The sequence below is a fragment of the Python bivittatus genome, unplaced genomic scaffold (genome assembly GCF_059951505.1).
Source record: "Python bivittatus isolate LINGU-HERP-01145 unplaced genomic scaffold, Pbiv_v1 ctg000960_np1212, whole genome shotgun sequence".
Taxonomy (NCBI): Eukaryota; Metazoa; Chordata; class Lepidosauria; order Squamata; family Pythonidae; genus Python; species Python bivittatus.
Window position 1 is genome coordinate 13,088,083 of NW_028277124.1, and position 15,881 is coordinate 13,103,963.

Below are 15,881 nucleotides of genomic sequence, written 5' to 3' on the forward strand. Positions count from 1 at the left end.
AGCGCGAACCCTACTGTGAACTGCGCATGCAAGGGATCTAGGTTGCACTCAGAATCCGACACTTATTTTACTCCATGTGTGGCCCATTATTTTATTTAACACTTCTGTCTGCGCCTCTTTCCCACACTGTGTGCTTGTCTCAGTCACAGTTTTGGTAAGCCCACAACCTTTTTTTTTTTTTTATCCGTTTAATCATGTCTGATACTTCAGAGACTGCCTGGACAAGTCCTGACCAGCAACCAATTCCTATCCCCGCGCAAAGCAGCGCCAGCGTTTCCTCCCACCGAAATGATAATAATAGAAATAAAGTGCACAATAAATGTAATGTGCTTGAATCATCCCGAAACCATCACCCCCCCCCCCCCGGTCCGTGGAAAAATTGTCTTCCACGAAACCAGTCCCTGGTGCCAAAAAGGTTGGGGACCGCTGCATTAGAGAAAGCCAACACTAAAGATCATAGTGAAGAACAATCCTCCCAGCACCACATTCTGGAACAATGCTTCAGTGATAATCAGAGATACATAAACCAAGTCCTCTCAAGCTCTGCTTCAGCAAGATGATGCAAAAGTATATCACAGATGAATGTCAAAGTGGTATCCAGGAAAATAAACAGGAATTCTTTTCCCACATGTCTAGCACAAGCCAAATAATCAGTGTAATATGGCAGCTGTTTAAATCCACTATGTTACCAGCATGGAGATGGCTGAATGAAGATGCCTGCCTCAACATCTGTGCCATGTAAGCATTAAACATTTAATTTCACAACTTGTCCTTGCTTAGAGCGTTCACACCCATTTTTCTTGGTATTAACCCTTTTCTTCTACAGGAGGGGTAGGCAACTTTTCCAGCAGGGGGCTGTGGCCACAGAGCTAGTTTTTTTTTCTTGTTCCAAAGGATTTGTTTTTTAAACTATGTTACACTACAATATTAGAAGAGTTACACTTGTTTCTTCTGTTCCTGCTTCCAAATGGTAAAGAATTGGGTCAATGATGTTCTACAGTAGTGCTTGCAGGCTGCAAAGAAGGAACTTTCTACTGATGTATAGTTTTGGGGGTAAGGAGGAAATGTAACCTTGGAAATCTAATTTTTTCTCTTATTAGGAAGGTTTGATTTTGCAGTTCTGATCAGATTCTTTAACTGTTGACCATACTTTTCTTCATTTTATCCTGCTAGTTTGCTCTAACAGAATTACTGAATTCAAAAAGGCCATTTATGCCACTGTGTATAACCTCTTATTCCCCACAGAAATCATATTAAGGCAAGAATTTGCTTCAATTGCTCTGATGACTGGAAGCCTATCACCTCTTGGTCCCACTGTCAAACTACCTTGAACTGTATAGAATAAAAGTTTAAAGAAACTGGGTTATACAATATCAGCATTTGATGAGATTATCTTTTCTATTAAAATCAAGCTTGATCACTCAGTGCTTAACCTCTTACACGTAGCTGTTCCCTGGAATTAAGAACTTCCAGCATCCAAACCAATTCTCTTTTATGGAGGGGAAGAGGTTATGATTCAATTTGTCTGGCAGTATGACTTGCCATTATTGAATTATATAAAATAAATCTTAAGAGATTTGTTGATCTTAATACAACAAAAATTCTACCCAACTTGCAAGGACATGACCCACAAAATATTTAAATGTTTGAATTTAAACCAAGCAAAAATAGAAGGCAACTTAAATAGTTGCCCCAAGGCATTTTGAGGAAAATGTCTAAAATCTAGTATGTATGCCATTAATTATGAAATAATTTTTGAAGTTTATATAATTTATAACCTCATTACATATTTTCAGAAAACTGATGAAGAGCACTGTTTTTCAGGAAAATTAGAAGCTTGTTCCTCATTATGATAAAATGTTAACTTTGCTCTAAACCTATACTGACTGATAACTCTGAAAGTGGATCTGTGTATAGCAAAACCTGCACAATCCAAATACAAGAGAGCACTATCAGTATATTAATCAGCATAATTATCATTATCAGTGTATAAAGAAAAACCCAAAAATTATAGAAGTAATTTTTTTTACAAAAATTACCTGTGGAGAACTAGTACTGAGCATGTTCAACATTAAAATAATGTCGAATAAATCCAAAATGCCATTTTCTAAAAACCCGATTTTGCTGCAAATCTATTTTTAGATCACAATTGAGAACTTTTTTTTTAATGAGAACATTCCCAAAATGGAGAAAGTACAATACCTAATATTTCTGTTTGAAATGATGGCAAATCATCTACCATATCTGATCATAAAACAAAGGATTCAAAGTTGAAACTGCAGATTTTGATAGTTCTTCATATTCAGAAATGATACGAATTGTTCAACATTTCATGTGGCAAAATATGTATTGTGAGACTTGGTATTCTCCTCTTTTCTGTTTGCTACATCAGAGGACAAAGACTAGAATACTTGTTTCTTTCTTTTTCAACAATACTGATGGCTTCTTCTGTTTTCAGTGTTAATGGTTTGTCTGCCTGTTGCTTTCAACAGTTAGTCATGAAGCTACTTTCAGAACCCAGTAACTCAATTTGTAACAAAAATTAAAATGGCTTTTTGAAATAAATTCACAAATAACTTTCTAAATAAATTATACTTTTCAAGTTTATAGACCACATACTTTCATAGGCAAATCAAATTATACACAATATACATCTTTATACATTTTATACCTGAAAAATACATTAAAATTACCTATTCTATATATTTCAGATTTTCCTTAAAAACACGCAAGCATAAAATGTATTTATTCTCTTCCCTTAGCCTACTGAATAAAATGTATTCTAAAGGGATTGTGAAGACCAGGATCAATTTTGAAAACATCAAGCACCACACATCAAAATGAGAAGGCTTACCACAACATCAGAAGTTATGTATGTGTGCATAGTTTCTTTTTTCCTATTATCTTTAGTTTCCTTTACTCCTTTTCTTTTCTGTATATTAAAAGTAATAAAAATGATTTTTTTTAAAGATCCATTTAGCAACTCACAGAGGAGGTGTGCTGCTATTTTAAGCCACTACATATTTTATGTCAAAAAGGAAGTTATGTTACATATATGAAATGTTACCTTAAGTATGTTCTTGGAGGGGTGTGGTCTGCTTCCAATATAAAATCCCTTTGATCCAGCTGTAGCTACATTTTAAAACATTCCAATGAAATACAAACCTAGCCTTGTGGACCCAGTGGGAATTGGTTTAGCATGGAATAGAACTAAAGCAAAGCCAACTTGTGCAGCTACACTTAATGTGAGATGCTGGACGAATATCTATGTAAATGAACATTTCTGTTGAACTGTATGAAATAAACAATGACTGAATACCAGAAATGTGAATAACTGGGTTAAGTAGCATCTTCACATTTCAGAGAATTCTCTCCATGGAGCATTCCAGTTATTATTTTTTTTAACACAGTTAAAATCTAATATTTAATACTCCACTGTGGACTCAAATCAGACATCATGGCCAACTATGCGGAATCTTCTCTTTGATTCTCATTACTATCCTGCAAATCACAGAAACAAAGGGTAGAAGACTTTGAGTTTAAAATAATGGGGAGTTGCTCTAGTATCTATACTTAATTTAGCTCAGTTTTTGCCTTGGCCTTGCCTACTTTGTTGTTCTGGCCCTGCCTGGTTCTCAGAATGCAGTCCTTGGCACACTACTCTAAGGTAAAGTGTGGTCCTTAATTTGAAAAAAGTTGAATATCCTAATTAACTACTTAACACATCTCCCAGGCTGTTGCTTCCATCAGATAATCTGTTTATTGTATTTCTTGATCAACATGTTATAGCTATTTTCACTACATCAACATAAAGTTACTGACCAGAATTTGTTCTCAGACTAGAAATATTGTCCTCTTCCAACATATTACTAATTTTATTTGAGTGGCAACTTTAGAAGTGCTGTGGGGGTATACAGGTTATCATTTTTTAAAATCTTAATTTACTGCTTACTTTCTCAAGGTCAGCCATGGTTGGTCAACCACTGCCACCTACTGTAATGGAAAGCAAAATTTTATTAAGAGTTGGTGTCAACTCCTGGCAACTTCATAGACACATCCATCCTGTTTTCTGGACAAAAATTTAGAAATAGATTTTTACTTTCCAACCTAGCCTACAGTCCTGGGATTTCTAAGAAGCAAAATCAGGTAGGTGCTCCTACTTCCTATGAAACATAATAGTCCTGGGCATACAATACGGCTCCAAAGCACCTACAAAATTGCCAGTAAAGCAATATGAAACATCAGTTTCCACAAATTCATGTGTTAGCTCAGATCTTTCAGAGCATGATGTAAGGTACTACCTTGCTGCCTACACTTCAGACCAACCTTTGAGAGGAAGGGAGGGGAGGTTTTGATAACACAGAGCCACAAGCTCTGTGCAGAACACACAATCCTTCTGGGCAGTTCTTTCAGTATTATAGGCTTTATGACAATGCAGGGGAAATGGGGAACAAAAGAAAGCTGGCAATTACATTCAGACGCGATATTAAGTTTGTCATTCTGAAACATACACCTTCTTGTAGGACACATGATCTTAAAAAGAATAGCAATATGATCTAGATGCAGCTGCCAATAACAATGTCCATCTATTTAACTATAAAAGATTATATTAGACTATGGACAAAATCTTTCAACATTGCTACCCATCATTGCTCCTTTGCAAAGCAACAAAGTACCATTTCCACTTTGCAAGCAGTTCAACTGCCCGGGCAATACTTCACTCATCTACATAACTAGCTTCCAAATGGCCTGTTTCTGTCTTTCTGGGGAGTAAGAATTTTGTCAACTGGACAGCCAGTTTGCTGTCCAAAGTGATGGACTAGGAAGATCCAGGCTCAAGTCTACCTTCATTCATAGAAACTCACTGAGTTTCCATGCAAGGCACCATGTTAATCCTATGTATGCTGGCCAAACAGTGATTGCCTGGCATGTTCAGCACACATCTCAATATTCCTCTTCCCCTCTACAGACTGGCACAGAATTGCAAAGGTATAGATGTCTAAAGACTCATTTGAGTACATTTAATCTTGAGTTGAAAAGGTAAAAGGAGAAGAGGACAGCAGAGGATGAGATGGTTAGATAGCATCACTGAAGCAATGAGCATGAGACTGAGCAAACTCAGGGAGGCAGCGAAGGACAGGAAGGCCTGGCCCGATATGGTTCATGAAGTCACGAAGAGTCGGACCCAATTAACGACCAAACAACAAAATCTTGAGTTGCAAAAGCTTTGGTTACAAATGAGAGTGTCATCTGGGAAGCTTCCTAGAGTCCTAGACAACTGGTACAGATACAGGTCAGACAGTCTGCTGGACTACCTATTGCTACAAAATATGAGAAATAATGGGAACTCAAAGCTAACTCCAGCTAAGAAAATGAAATACTGCATATGCTACCTTCTCCTTTAGCTTGATGGACACTGCACTGTCTTTGGAATTCCTTCTCTACAAAAGTTTGACTGGCATCTTTTTTTTTTTTTTGATGTAAGTTTATGATAGCCTATGATGGGTTAAAAATGTTTAAGACATAACAATTGATGAAGGACCCCAAACAACTGTTCTCTCAGTTGAACTGATGTAATACTCTTGCTTCATTTTAAACCCTTTTCTTCAGTGGGAATGGTAAGGACTGCTACAAAACGGTTGAGGCTGTGATCTTTTTTTCCTCCATATTTTAATCCTGACAGAAAGAGAATGGTTTTGAGGGCATATATTCTGACAAACGTTCTTGAAGTTTTTTAGATTCTTGCAGTAGCAAGGAAAATTCACCCTTTTCTGTTTCCCTATTAGTCACTCTCAATAGTGAACTGGACTACAAGGGCAAGTAACTTAAAGAGCTAAGACTCTAAATAAGATGTTATGGGAAAAAAAAGATTTCCCAGAGAAAGAAACCAGGTGGGCAGGGGGAACAGCAACAAGAAGAAACTTGACAAATCTTGAGAAAAGCTCCTTGTGCAAAATGATAGGCTTAGGAATGATGGAAGATTGAGTCAACAGCCCTTTGACCCCCCAAATTATCGTGGAGGATTACAGGAAGACGGGAGAATTGGACTTTGAGATATTGATATCAAAAGCATGCTCTTTCCAGGATATTCCTGAGCTATCTTGCTAACAACTTTCTTCCTCAGAAACTAAAGAAAAGAGTAAGAGAATGTTTGATTTGATCTTAATCAACAGAAAAGACTTTGAAGAAAAAGTTGAAGTACTAGAGATTTTGGGAGAAAGTGAGCAGGTACTGGTAGAATTTTTGATATTAAGGGAAACTAAAGCCAAGTGCACTCAAATGTATACCTTGCACTTAATAACATAAAAAATAAAATCTTCAAATTGAGCTTAACTGCTGGTGACTATGTGGACAAGTCAGTTTTAATAATACCTTGAACTTAATGAACTCAGAGCAATGGTAAGGAGCTTCACGATGGAAGCTGAAACTAAGTGGAACAGAAGCTCAAGATTGGTATAGTTTCTTACCAAAAGTACAATTTCAAAAAATTTCAATGGGGAAAAAGCTGATGTGGCTGAACAAAGAATGTAATGAAAATATGAAGATAAACAACATACAGGAAATAGAGAGCTAGATCCCCAATAAATTATTTAGAGAGATTCAACACACATAACGCCAGGAAAGCTTAAGAAAGAGCTAAATCTAGGAAAGAGTGCTATGAACCACAAAAATATGCTCAGAATAAAAGTTTCAGTATACCAGCTGCTCAGTGAAGATGGTAAACAGTAAATGAAGAAAACATCCTAAACAAAGGAAAAAATGGTAACTTCCTTGGTAGATTGTCAGAATTGTGTGGATATAATTTAACCTGATTTCTGCAAAGCATTTCACTAAGTGCCCCCTAAGGTGGTTTAAGAGTATTCATCAGTAATTTTTTATTTAACTGGAATGAACTACCAAGTGTGGTGCCACAGAGTGTGGCCCTAGGCTCAGCGTTCTTCAACATCATTGACTTATCAGGTTCGCAAATGGCACAAAACTGATGTATATTGGTGGGAACATGTTCTAAAAGAAAAATGTTCAGAAGGATTTTTATGGCTGAAAAATAATAGCAAACTTATTTTAGGAAAGAGAAATCAAATGCATGAATATAAAGACACTTACTTTAATAGCAGTACACATGAAAAAGATCTTCAGAGCATTGCTGACCACATACGAAACATGAGCCATGACTACCAAAAAGGCTAGCGCAATGTTAGAAAGGAAGTCATGAATTATTTTTTGCTGTTTTCAAGCAATGGTTAAATACCAACAGCTGGGGCAGTTTGAATTTGGATTCCTGCACTGAGAGAGCTTGATGGCCTGGATAACTCTTGCCAACTTTATGACTGAAAAATCATAGGGGTTCTGACCCCTCTCAATTGCCTCTTTTACCATGTTTGAGCCTATGAGGAAAGAAGAATCTATATTTCCCAAGCCTCTTGGCATCCATCAATAGGCAGATGTGTTCACTTACCCATATGCAAATACAACAGGTAGGAAGACAGGGAGCATAAATAAGATCAAGAGGGAGAACAGAAGTGGAGAACACAAAGGAGTCTTACCTTCACCTTCACTTATTTAACTACAATTTTGGAAGATGCCACTGAATCTCTAGAAAAGTGCTTTTAAATATTGGTCATCAAGCTGGACTCCAAGTAATCAGTATATTTCTATTAGTGCCAAAGTATTCAGGAAAGGCAGCCTAGAGAGCAATATTATAGCCTGTTTATCATTTATATTCTCTCCTAAGAGGAAGACAAATTAAATGACAACCTACCAAAAAAAAAAAAAAGTAAACTGAGGTATTTGGTTTCTGTTGTAAAATACTGTGGTTTTATATGTCTCAATGTGAAACCACATAATAAATAAAATTCTGCCAATGCCAGCATTTTAAACTTTTGAAAACTAGAATCAGGATCTGAAAAATGAAACTTCTAATGTTCAAAATGTTTTTAATCTATCCTCACCCATAACACAAACACAAAATTTCTATATAAGGAATTTGCTAAGATTATATATTACCTAGTTAAAATGATACTGCACTTTTGTTTATTCCAAATATAATTTTATACTTATATTTATACATTTAAGCTGTATCTTTCAGAATAAACCTTTGACAAAACATTGAAGCATTTATTTTTATTAATTTTAATTATTTTGATTTTATTGGTGGTGTGTAATTTGTGGCAATAAGTGCTGTAAATCTTTAAACTGATTGTTTGAACTTTGCATAAAGATATTAGATTAAATGTTGATGTCAGATGGCAAAAAAATTTTTTTAAAAAACGATTGTGTCCATTACGTTCCTAGAGAACACCCGTTTGAAATCTGAAAACTGACTGTAGCTTAAGGTTCATTTTTCCATATTCAGTTCCAAAAAACCAGCAGAATTAGAAACATCACAGATCTGTTCATGTTTTCAAATCTTCTTTTACTTTTCTAAGAGAAGAAATACCATCTCCATTTTGTAGTGTTCATAAAATAGAATATCAGCTCAAGAATTCCAAAATATAGCTCAAGGTATCCTTCCCTGCAAGAATTAATCAAAGTGATGTAATTCTTAACTTCTCTTTAATTAAATACACCTCTATGTCATACAGTGTGTTTGTGTGTGTGTGTGTGTGTATATACATCCCCCACACACGCAGAGTCATGTGAAAAAGTAAATACACCCCATTTTTACTTTTTCAACATACAGATGTTAGATCTTCATTTCAACAATATTGATAAAGGGAATATAACAAATATCACGCACCATTTACACTTTATAATCATTGTGTAATTTAAATACAGGCACTCCTCGTTTAACAACCATTTGCTCAGCAACTGTTCAAAGTTATGGTAGTACTGAACAAATGGTAGTTATGCCCAGTCCCTGAGGTTATACCTGTTGCAGCCTCCCCACAGTCATGTGATCAAATTTAGGCACTTGGCAGCCTGGCTGCAGTTACAACCACAGGGGCACTTCAACTCCCCCCCACCTATCTCCCCCCTCGTCTCTGTCCTTTTGGCCACCCTGTGCTCCGCTGGCCCTGCTGCCCCCAGCTGACCTTCACTGTCTTCTTCCACTTGCTGATGAGGCATGCCTGGACTGGCCCTTCGTGAGGCAGCTGATGGCTAGGCCAGGCCTTCTTCCCAAGGCCATGTACAACCTTGCCCAAATTGCCTGCAGCCTTCTCATGATGCTTTCAAATTGGACAAGGCTGCAGGCAATTTGGACAAGGGTGTGTGCGGCCTCGGGAAGAATGCCTGGCCAGGCCAGACGTGCCTCTTCAGCAGCGAGAGGAAGACGGCTGGGGGTGGCAGGGCCAGCGCAGCACAGGGCAGCAGAGTGCAAGGCAGCCAAAAGGACAGAGATGGGGAGGGAGATAGGTTGCTGGGGGGAGTTCAAGAGAAGGCAGTACCTTACCTTACCTTGGGGAGGAAGTGAGCCAGGAATGGCTTGGATTGGGGTGGATCCTTGCCTAACAACTGATGGGATTCAGTTAACAACGTCAACCAGAACTGCCAGGGTTGCTGTTGCTAAGAGATGTGGTCATGTGACATTGCCCTTTACGACTGCATTGCTTAGTGATGGAAATTCTGGTCCCAATTTCTGTTGTAACCCAAGGACTACCTGTAAACATAAATGCAAATTCTGCATGTGGAAAAAGCAAGTACACCCCTACATTTTTCACTACCTCCAATAACGAAAATCAGAATCAGGTGCATCAGATCAGGTGTAAAGGATTTCAACATTGTTAAAGAGGATCTGGGAGGAACCTGTCTAATTTAAACTTCAGACATTTAGTTTGATTTGCTTTGTCCTTGAAGTGTGTGGTATCACTATACCTAGATCAAGAGAGCTCTATGCGATATTCAGAAATAAGGTTATACAGACAGTCCTCTACTTACAAACAGGTTACATTCCAAGAGGCTGTCGTAAGTCCGTTTTGTTCGTAAATCCAACCAAGTAAAAAAAAAACAGGAGGCAGGACAGCAGTATGGGCAGAGGAGCACTGTCTTCTGCTGCCAATGTGGGGAGCAATAGCCCACAGACAGTGGAGAGCGCAGTGGGATAAGCCAGTGGGGTGTGGCGCTCTGTCACTGGGCGAGGCAGGAGAGGCAGCAGTGGCTCCCAGGGCAAAGATGGCGGCTGTGCAAGAGGCGCTGTTCAGGGTGACAGTGGAACTGGAGGCTGCAGCTCACACTGGAAAGTGCTGACCCTTTGCAAGGCCTTGCAGGAGGAAGGCTGAAGATCACAGCCTCCCAATGTGCAACAAGTTAGGGTTAGGGAACACCCACTGCACATTGGCAGCACCTTGCAAAGGGCCAACAGTTTCCAAGGCAAGCTGCAGAGCGCATGCTGTGCTTCCAGGAAGCCCTTGCTATCCTGAACAGCACCTCCTGTACAGCTGCCACATTCACCCTGGGAGCCACCACCACCTCTCCTGCCTCGCCCAGCAACAGAGCACGCTGCGCCCCACCAGCTCATCCCACTGTGTTCTCCACAATCCACTGGCTATCGCTCCTCGCATTGGCAGCAGAAGACAGAGCTCCTCTGCACACATCACTGCCCTGCCTCCTCCTCTTTTTGGAATTGGAGTTCTGAACAGCTTTGTTCATATCGGCAAAGTTTGTAACTTGAAAGTTCATAAGCAGAGGGCTGTCTGTAGATGCCTATAAGTCTGGGAAGGGATTTAAAAAGATCCCCAAACAACTGGACATCAATCATTCCACTGTCTGAAAGATCATCTATAAGTGGAGATTTCAAAGAACTGCCAACTTGCCCAGGCGAGGCCATCCCAGCAAATTCAGCCCAAGGGGAGAATGCAAGATGCTGAAAGAAGTCTCTCAGAACCCCAGAATTTCATTATATGACCTACAGGTAGCTCTCGCCACTACTGATGTCAAAGTGCACGAGTCTACCATCAGAAATAAGCTGTACAAGTTAGATTTGAATGGGAGGTGTGCCAGGAGGAAGTCTTTGCTGTTCAGAAAGAACATAAGGGCAAGACTAAAGTTTGCTCATGAACACCTAGGCAAAGACTAGGACTTCTGAAACAATGTGCTCTGGACAGACAAGCAAAGATATAGCTATTTGGCCATAATACCAGAAGACATGTTTGGTGAAAACCAAAGACAGCATTTCACCAAAAGAACCTGATACCAACTGCAAAACATGATGATAGAACTGTTATGACTTGGGGTTGCTTTGCTGCATCAGGGCCTGGGCAGCTCATCATCACAGAATCCACTATAAACTCTTCATTGTACTGGAGGATCCTTGAGAATGTGAGACCATCTGTCAGAAGACTGAAGCACAACCAAAAGTGGACTTTGCTACATGACAATGACTCTAAACCAGGCTTTCCCAAACTGTGAGGTGCCTCCCTTGGGGAGGGGTAGATAAGAATCCAGGGGAGGTGTGAAGAACCTTTTAGTTACATTGTTACTATAAATCCACCTTTTCCAAAGTTTCATTATATTGTTTTCATTGTTCATTTGTGTTCATTTTGGTGTTTGGATTTTTAGGGGAGGTGCGCATGTTAAGATTACACTAAATCTTACAGGGAGGTGTGATGGCAAAAAAATTAGAAACCTGCCCTAAACATTCCAGTAAATCTACTAACGAATGGCAGAAAAGAAAAGAAAAGAAAAGAAAAGAAAAGAAAAGAAAAGAAAAGAAAAGAAAAGAAAAGAAAAGAAAAGAAATGGAGGGTTCTGGAACGGCCAAGTCAAAGCCTGGATCTAAATCCCACTGAGATGTTGCAGGGTGATTTGAAACAGGCTGTGCATGCAAGAAACCCCTCAAACATCATACAGCTGAAAACTTCTGCATGGAGGAAAAAATACTGATATGTCCACATACGTTAAGAAAGAAAAAACTACAGTGGGCGTACTTATTTTTTCACATGAGTGCATTATATAGTGTCTTTGAGTCAGTTTGACTTTTGACAACTTACATGGACAAATCCATGCAGCCTTCTCGGCAGCATCTTTGGAAGTGGTTTGCCCTTGCCTCCTTCCTAGAGCTGAGAGAGTGACTTGCCCAAAGTTACTCAGCTGGCTTTGTGCCTAAGTCAGGACTAGAACTCATGGTCTCCTAGGCTGTAGCCTGGTACTGGCATTCAATTAAACCAAATAGAATATATATTTTTGTCAAAGTGAAGTAATGTCAGTTATTACAAGACACCAAATATGATAGGAGCTCCAATTTTTTCTATAAAATTGCAATGTTTTACTTTAGTCAAATGGCACTTCCTTCTAATATTTCAATTTTCCAACTTCTGAAGTTGCACAGCCTTAAAACTTAGCAGAAAAGCATTAAGGTAAGTGCAGTGTTTCAAGATTCCAAATATAGTAACAAATCATCTGTGCCTCTACCTCCATTATTTATCGAATGTAAGTTCAACTTAATAATAGCATCTCTCTATCTAAAAGCAAAAGTGTTCACAAGCTGCCAGCATACCACTCTAGTAATTTTAAAGAAATGTAATTGTTTATTATAGCCTGAGTATTTGTTAAAGATATGCAAAAATACATCTCCAAATAAATGTAAGGAATTGACAACCACAGTCATTATGCCCAAAGACAGATAAAAGCAAGTAACATAATATAACAGATTTAATAAGTGTTTGGAGAACAAGTAGAATGAAATGAAACCATAGTTCTCAATATTCATTTTGTTGTCTTATTCACAATCTCTTCAATCACAATTTCAAACACTTTAGACAGATTACTAAGGGATACATAATGTGTAGCTTTAACAGAAATCAAGGTTTCCAGACCAAAGAGGGAAAGAAGAGGGGTTAGATGAGAAACAGAGTGCAGAACAACAAACCACCTCAGTAGGAAAGAAGGACAAAAAGCAACAGATACTGATGCAAAGGATATAAGAAGATGAGAAATAGGACTGTAAGACAGTTTATACACAGGAAATAAGATGAGGCATTAAGGAACAGGCATCCTGAGCTATTTGAAACTGAGAGGGGGTTAAAAAAAAAAAGTAATGAAGAAAGGGGGAGAAAAGCAACTGAGAAGGGACAATTAATGAAATTAGTATAAAACAGAATAGATAGGGAGAAATTCACTTTACATTTTAATATGAATTTAACTAATTTGCATCCTGTCAAAAGTGCAAACTAAAATCACATACAGACAATAACCAACACAAAGATGTGAATGAATTTTGGAGGATTTTTACTGTCAATAAGAAAATGGAATGAAATAATGTTACAGGAAGAAAAACAAAAACTGAGTGAAATCAAATTTGACTGATTCATGCATTTCTAATTAAGTGCCACTCAAAGAGATATAAGGAGTCCTGTCACAATAAGAGCTATTGGAATTTCAAGATGAATTAGTCTCATCATGTGCACCACCATCAATTATTTGTGTAAGTTGCCAAAGTGATATACTAGCTGTACATTCCTTCATGGAATTCTTTGTTCCTATTTTTAGCAATATCAAGGTATTATTGTTACCAAGAAAACGGCATGAGCAAGTCCATGTAGTCAACAGGAGTCAAGCTTAACAAGATGACTTTATGTTTTGAACTCTAATTTTTCAAAAAGCTTTAGTAGCCTCCTTTACTAAGTAGACTAGTTGCCCCCAAAAGATACTTCTATCACAGGCTATGAATCATTTGCTGCAAAACCAAGATTTACTGGGCACACAGAGAGTACCCATTTACTTAATCAATCAACATCATGGTAGGGACCAGCAAGTATTCTAAATACACTCTAAAATATATTCCAAATCTTCTGTTGACATGTGAGCACCCTTTGGAAGGCAATTTGAAGTACAACTTTTTCCAAAATTTGTGAAGTCCGTAGTAGAGTACACACAGTGAATTATTTATATTCATACAACATCTCACTTGTGAAAGGGATATGACATCTCATTCATAAAGTGTTCTATAAACAAGTGGTATTTTTCAACTCTCTTTTTTGCTTGTAAGCTAAGAATAGTATGCCTTTGCTAAGGTTGAAATAAAAATGTCAGATGTACAGAAATCAAGTAAAATTTGCATCCTGGACAGAATGGGCTCTAATGCAAAGTCTGTACTTTCACCTTTAACAACATATTGTGCAAGGGATAAAAATCTTCAGAAGCAAATTGGAGAATGAAAATTCCTCCTTTCTTTTCCCCGTAGTCTTTCTTTCACAAAAAGACTACCGGACAGGCAAATGTTAAAGAGATATTGGAATTCTTAGGCATATATGTAACTCCACTCAGAAACTGCACAATGTGCAAAAAAAGGACTACTGTATACTTAAGTCAGCTTGAATTACGCACCCTAAATAAGGATTCTCAATTCTCTACCCCATGCCCACCCTAATGCTATTTTAACATCTCCCAACATTCTATCAAGCTAACATGCTTCTTCTCAGCTGCAAAAATAATTTACTACTATGACTGATTTTAAAAGAGCATTATTTACCGAGCAGTGAGTCCATTTGTAATGCCATTCCTGATGCCCTCCATAGCCAGATATAGAGAAGAAGGTCAGGTCTCTTAAAACCATACAAAATTGTCTTTTCTGGAAACGGGGAAGGGCAAACAAAGTGCTGAATAATGATGCTCTCTGGAAGCACAGCAGGCTCTAATGTGCAGCTGGGCATGATTACATTCCACAATTAAATAAGCCTAAGGATGCACGCAAGCCCAGGGGAGCGTTTGGACGAAAATACAGCCCCCAGGCCATACGCGTGCGGACGCCTCCATTGTCTTTCCTGCACGTGAAAAGTCTGCATGTGGGAAAAGCCGGGGGCAATGCGAGCAGGCTTCACGGCAAGCAATTCAGGCCGAGCCTGCAGGAGAAAAAGTTCTCCCCGGACCCGGAACTTTGCAAAGTGAGGGCTGCTTTTCCTCCCTCTCATCACGGCAAGGCTCTTCGGTTGGCAGCCGCTCTCTTTACCTGCTCTGGAGCACGGGGGCTGGAAGGGGAGCGATCCACGCCCGCGTGTCGCCTGCGCGGGAGAACCTCTCGACCAGACCAGGCTCCTTCTTACCTACGCGGCTCGCCCCCCACCCAGCCCTCCGCGGGGGCGAGGCAGGAACCCACGAGGAAGCCCCCCATCCGCCCGAGAGGGGGAAGACGCACGCAGACACGGAGAGCAAGCCGGGCCAGGAGCCCCGCCGCCGCCGCCCGCTTCCAGGCCGGAAAGTTTTGGAGGCGGCGGGGAGGGAGGCGCAAGAGCCCCGCCGGACGCGGGCGGGCGGTGAGGAGCGAGAACGGCCGTTGTTATGGTGACGGCGAGGAGGGGAGGGAGGGGAACTTCAAATCCCAACCGTCAACGCACGAGCGGCTTCCCTTCTTAAAGGGGCCGGCGCACCCTCGTCCGGCCGCCCGGGACAAAAGGGACGGCGCCCCAACGGAGGCGGCCGAGCGAGGCGCCGGGGCTCGGGGACGGCGGCGAGGCCGCCTGCCTTCCTCGGCCCGGTTCGCGGAGGGTGACCGCGGCGGCGGGGGCCCGGCCCCATGCTCGGCCCGCGTCCGCCCTCCCGCGCCGGGGTCAGCCCAGCCTTCCTTACCCACACAGTGCATGAGCCGGTGCCGCCAGGAGTCGAGCTCGCGGCGGACGCCCCGGCGCTCCGCCGTGCAGCGGGGGCTCCGGCACTGCGAGGCGCCCGGAGCGGGAGCCGCGGCGGCCATTCCGTTTGTTCCCTTTTCCAACTGCCGCTGACCTCACGCCCGCTCATTTGCATGCGGGAGCGCGCCCGCCCCCCGCAGGCCACGCCCACGCCCCGCCCGCCCCGCCTCGGCGCGCGCGCACTCGCCCGCCCGAGCAGGGGGGCGCCGCCGCGGCCGCCGCTGCCGCTGATGCGGCTGATGCTGCGGCTCGTGCAGCGCCGGCGAGCGGGAGCCTCCCCGGGCAGGACGCGCGCTGAAGGGTGCAGATAGGAGACTCCGC

The 15,881-nt window shown here is 40.8% G+C and overlaps 1 protein-coding gene across 4 annotated transcripts in view; it reads right to left on the reverse strand.

The window, feature by feature from the left end:
* The window catches only part of LCORL (ligand dependent nuclear receptor corepressor like), an 80,981-nt gene extending 65,333 nt beyond the window's left edge, over window positions 1-15,648 (reverse strand). For 2 of the 4 annotated variants that reach the window (XM_088131565.1, XM_088131568.1), the window contains exons 1-2: window positions 15,502-15,648; window positions 14,408-14,506 (exon numbers count right to left, since the gene is read on the reverse strand). In XM_088131565.1, the coding sequence (XP_087987691.1) occupies window positions 14,408-14,506; window positions 15,502-15,622 (220 nt within the window). In that variant the 5' untranslated portion in view covers window positions 15,623-15,648. The remainder of the gene's footprint in view (window positions 1-14,407; window positions 14,507-15,501) is intronic. The other 2 variants (XM_088131566.1, XM_088131569.1) reach the window with 1 other exon arrangement.
* Between the last annotated feature and the right edge of the window lie 233 nt (window positions 15,649-15,881).